The 5043-nt window shown below is 37.5% G+C and overlaps 1 protein-coding gene across 6 annotated transcripts; it reads left to right on the top strand.

The window, feature by feature from the left end:
* The first annotated feature begins 309 nt into the window (after positions 1-309).
* Positions 310-4024, top strand: LOC122094287 (leucine aminopeptidase-like). 6 transcript variants are annotated; one of them, XR_006144713.1, is made up of 3 exons: positions 375-396; positions 905-981; positions 1069-4024. XR_006144713.1 is itself a non-coding variant. In XM_042665044.1 (2 exons), exons 1-2 carry the CDS (start codon positions 381-383, stop codon positions 3699-3701), a joined length of 567 nt encoding a protein of 188 aa, XP_042520978.1. In that variant the 5' UTR covers positions 310-380; the 3' UTR covers positions 3702-4024. The 6 variants fall into 6 exon arrangements, 2 of the variants coding, with proteins under 2 accessions (XP_042520978.1, XP_042520979.1); XR_006144714.1 differs by lacking the exon at positions 375-396 and having other exon boundaries at positions 403-981; positions 1069-1157; positions 2593-4024; XM_042665044.1 differs by lacking the exon at positions 905-981 and having other exon boundaries at positions 310-396; positions 3151-4024.
* The last annotated feature ends 1019 nt before the right edge of the window (positions 4025-5043 follow it).

Here is a 5043-nt window from a genome sequence, read left to right on the forward strand (position 1 = left end):
GAATATATACTCGCTCACCAAGTGGTCAAGGAAAACTTTGTCCCAAAAAAAAAAGTGTATATGGTATCTTTCCTTAGCATTTTCAGTTTGTATCTCACAATACATTTACCTTATTTTATTGTGTATACAGGCTGTCATACTGAAAGAATTAATGTGCTAGCTCATACGTTACAATATGCTTATCTTATCAAATATACAGCCTGTCATACTAAAAGAATTGATGTGCCAGCGTATACGTTACAATGCGTTACGACCTTTTTATGGAAAACATTGATGCTTATACATTACAAAACGTTACAAACTTATTATGGAAAAACTTGATAAACTCCTCTATATAATGCTCCCTTCTCATTTCACAATCAGAGTTCCTTGAGGTTCTAATGGAAAGCTCTTTCAGTAAGATCTCATAATCTTGTTCTATTCTTCATCTTCTTGTTCTTTCTTTGTACTAAGTTTTTCTCCGAGTTCCATAATATATAACCCTATAATTTCCATCACTTTTTATTGAATTATTTGTGTATCAATTTTCATTCAATAGTGTTTAGTAGAATGATATCCTTTTCTTTTTCTATTCCTTTAGTTCAATCTATTTACTAATATATGTCATTGCTCAAATCCAATTACTTGTCCTTTTTTTTTTTTTTTTTAATATTTTTCAATTTGCATCTGTACTCTAATTTTTTTTATTGAAAACTCTTGACATTCTTCTTGTCTTTTTAATAAAACCATCATATTTTTCTAGGATTCATCCTCTTATTAATAGTAGTGCAGCCAATAGGCTTAGAGGCAACCATTTCTTCTTTGGCTTCCTTATTATAGTTAAGCAAGAGAAGAGTTTTCTTAAGAAGAAATCATGGTTCAAGTGGTTGATGCTTGGTGACTCTAATATTGTTTTCTTCCATAGATCGATGAGGGCCTAGTAGAGTCGCAATTCTATCTATGGTCTTTTTAACATTAAAGTCTCCTTCAATTCTGACCTTGGTGAGGTTTTATTTATTTATTTATTTTTTAAACCACTTTCAGATCAGTTTAATGCTCCCATTCTTAACCCCATTCATCCTATTCCAGATAATATTTCCTTTCTAATGTCAATCCCGATATCGAGAGGACCCTGCCTTCTATTTCCTCTGAGGAAGAGATCTTGACTGACATCAAAGGTTAGAGATCTGATTATGCTCCGAGTTTGGATGGCATTAGCTTTGGATTTTTCCTTGCGTCTTAAGATATTGTTTAGGATGGCCTAATCTAGGCAGATCATAGATTCTTTTTTAATACTTCTAAGGTTACTTGAATTAATCTGACTTTAATCTGCCTTGTTCCTAAGCATGAGGGCGCTGATTTGGTTACTTCTTTTTGTCTCATTTCTCTTTCTAATCTCCTTTATAAGTTTACTACCAAGATCATGCAAATCGGCTAAAGTTGGTTACTGATAGTCCTTTTAGCCATAATTAGGCTGCTTTCATCCCTGGGAGGAATATTATTTACTGACATATTCTCTTATGTCATGAAATTGTTAGGAGCTCTGATAGGAAGAATCATCCTCCCTCTATCCTCCTCAAGCATCCATAAAGCATTTGATTCTATTAGGTGTGATTATATTAGTTAAATTCTTGCGAAGATGGACTACGCTCCTAATTTTATCAATTAGATTCATTGTTATATCCCTTCTTCTAAAATTGTTGGGATTCTCAAACTTGTCTGGAAGATTGCTTCCGGGAGCAAGAGCGTTTGGGTTGATTGTGTGTATTCTAGATACCTCAAATCTAACTCCATATAGAATGCCCCTATTCCTATTTATGCTTCTTGTGCTTGGAATAAAATTCTTAAGTATCAATTCCTTGTTTCTGATACTATCTAGTCTTCTATTGGTGCCGCCATTGGCACCTTGGTTCGGCTTGATAGTTGGCATTCTAATTTTGTGTTAATACTAAAATATGGTGACCGAATTAGTTGTGTCTTCCCTTTTAAGATACGACCACTGGATCCCAGGTCCAAGAAACTTAAATTCTCTTATTAAAGTATGGGATAAGTTTCTAAGGGTGTGCTTGAGCTAGAGGTAGCGGGAATATTATTAGGTAAGTAGCCAATTTATGAGAAAGTTTTCTCCCTTTTATGCTTTGAATTTGGTAAGATCGAGTGCTCTTTTTGTTCCTTAGTTTAGACTATTTTGGGTTAGATCTTCCATTCCTAGGGGTTGCTTTACTTTTTTGAGAGTTATGACTAATTCTTTACCTACTCAGGAGTTTCTTTCTCAATCTTTCAATTCCTAATTGTTGCCTTTTTTGGAATTCGATTGAAAGTGTCGATCGTTTGTTCTTTGATTGTCCTTTCACAAATTTTGTATGGAATTTCTTAGGAAATGCTAGCCTACTCCAAGAGTTATCTTTCTAAAAAATTTCAACGGCAAATCAACATGTGATATCCTTAGTAAGTTAGCATTTAAGGTAGTGATTCATCATATCTGGTGGGAAAGGAATTTGAGGAGATGGTATACTTGGTAGTTTGTATTTATTTTACCGTTATTTTTTTGGTTTAATATTATCATTATTATAATATCACTTACACTATTGAAGCTATTCCATTTTACTGCAGGAAGTTCTCAAAATGCAAAATTCGTTGTTTTTGTAGAAGAAAAAGATGGAAGAATAGGCCAGATCATAAATAAAATCATAGAATCAAAAAGCATAATAAAGAAGTGTTTCCATCGGATCAACGATTTACCATACTGCCCAGTATGTTGTTTTCCATCATATATTTTGATCTTGCACTTTCTTCCTTTCTCTTTTACATTTGTGTATTTATGTATTGTTACATTCTCTCTCTCTCTCTCTCTCTCTCTCTCTCTCTCTCTCTCTCTCTCTCTCTCTCTCTCTCTCTCTCTCTCTCTCTCTCTCTCTCTCTCTCTCTCCCTCTCTATTAATGAGGCTATTTTAATAGAATCAGTGCAAACGAAGCCTGACATAGTAATGCACTTGTAATGGTGTTTCAATTGTCGATGATCTAGTGAATGGAAAAGGAAGTTCACCCATGGATAACTCCGATGATCTTCACTCACCTCAAATACTCAGTTTTAGGAAGTGATGGGAGCATAGGCTCCTCCAATTAAAATTATTAGAACTGTAATATTTCATTATTTTTAAACTTCTGCAGGCATCAATGGCTCTCTTCTCCACAGACGTTCATCAAGGCTTTTCCCTTCGTGTACACGCAGTGCCAATCCATACATGCCCGTTCTATATTTCCCTGTCAAGACACCCCTGCTGCACGCCTTTGTTACTCAGCTCGCCTCAATGTGCCTCAGCAGTTGTCTGGCCGTGATGTCTGCACGGCATGGCGAACGCAAAGCACCAGTCTCTGGTGAGGCTGCAATGGCCTGTGACGATGCGTTGTGGTGTGCTGAAAGAAGGATGGTGGAGGAATTCCCTATGGAGCAGCCTATACTGCCTTACTTGTTTGCGTTTGCAGTGGGAGAGCTTGGCTTTAGAGACGTTTGGTCCAGAACGAGGGTCTATGCCGAGTCGGTGCCTGCAGTTCTGGATGGGGCTGCGAGGGAGTTTGAGAGGACAGAAGACATGACTAGGCATGGGGAGAAGCTGTTCGGGCCTTACGAGTGGGAGAAGTTCGACCTACTTGTGTTGCCTCCGAGCTATGCTTACGGAGGCATGGTAAATCCAAGGATGGAGAGATTGGGAACGCAGTGAAGTGCCTTGAAGCCATTTGTCAGAGCCAAGTGTAGCTCCTGGCCATCGTCAAAATTAAGACTCGCCTCCGCATAGCGACACTTCTTCTGAAGCACACCAACAATGGTAATCATGTTAATCAGAAAATGACTATTATTGATATATCAGAAAATAATACAGAGAATGAATGAGACATACTATTGAGTCATAGATCCACCTTCGACATAGTCATCAGCAGAGAAGCAATTCGATCAAATAAGAAAAAACACTTAGAAAAATTTGTATTGAGATCTCAGTTGAGAATTCCAGTCGATATCATGAAGAGTTCCACCACTGGTTGAAGACACTCTTGTTGCTACCCCATGTTATGCGAGTCTATATGTCACCGAGTTTCCTGGACACAGTGAGAAACATTCCATGAAATACTTTCCAAGAATTGCTTGTACAAGAACCATTTCTACCACAAGGATCTCTCTCTCTCTCTCTCTCTCTCTCTCTCTCTCTCACTAAAGGATAATTTTATTAAGAAAAAAAAAAAACACATGTCAAAATTTTACGGCAAAAACTGACTAAGAGTGGCCACCTGGACCCCCACCTTCAACATTGCCATCAGCAAGGGACCAAGCAGCGCATTAACGAAATCTTGAAGAGGGACGACCCTCAACATCCATAACCATTTTGTCAGAAATATGGGATGAAAAACATTAATTGGAAGAGGATACTCACGACTTAGCCGCCTTTTTTTGCCAAGTAGTCCGTAATGGAGTTCACCTCCTTGAAGTTATGAGATACCTTCCATGTAATCGTCTTAAGATAAGTCCTGAGGTGAATACATCGCTGCATGCTGAACCTTGGGATCTTCTGATGATGGATCAATGTCATAATCGTCGATCAATCAGATTCTATCCATAAGGCAAAAACTCCCATCTCCTAAGCACGTACTAGAACAATGAACAGTGAAGTAATGCCTTAAGTCTTTCATTGATGTGAGTCTTATTTCTATACGAGAAGATACTATCTTAGTTGGATTACAGAATATGCACATACCATCTACAGATTACAAGATTATCATATACTTATGGTTTACAATGGTAGGAGATCCATACTTGTCATATTATATGGAATGTGGATATGGTAGATAATTGTGCATATCCACACTTGCCATGTATATGGAAAGTGACGATATGCATGGTTGTATCCTTGATTATGGCCACCACACTTGTCATGTATATGGAGAGTGAAATATGGTAGATGGTTGTATCCTTGGAATACAGGATAACTGATATGGAGTTTCCTAATTTGGGAAAACCAATCCATATTGGTTGATAGCACGCAACAACCCAATCTTGAGACCTTCGAACTC

This window comes from Macadamia integrifolia, chromosome 11, assembly GCF_013358625.1.
Source record: "Macadamia integrifolia cultivar HAES 741 chromosome 11, SCU_Mint_v3, whole genome shotgun sequence".
In the NCBI taxonomy this organism is placed as follows: domain Eukaryota; kingdom Viridiplantae; phylum Streptophyta; class Magnoliopsida; order Proteales; family Proteaceae; genus Macadamia; species Macadamia integrifolia.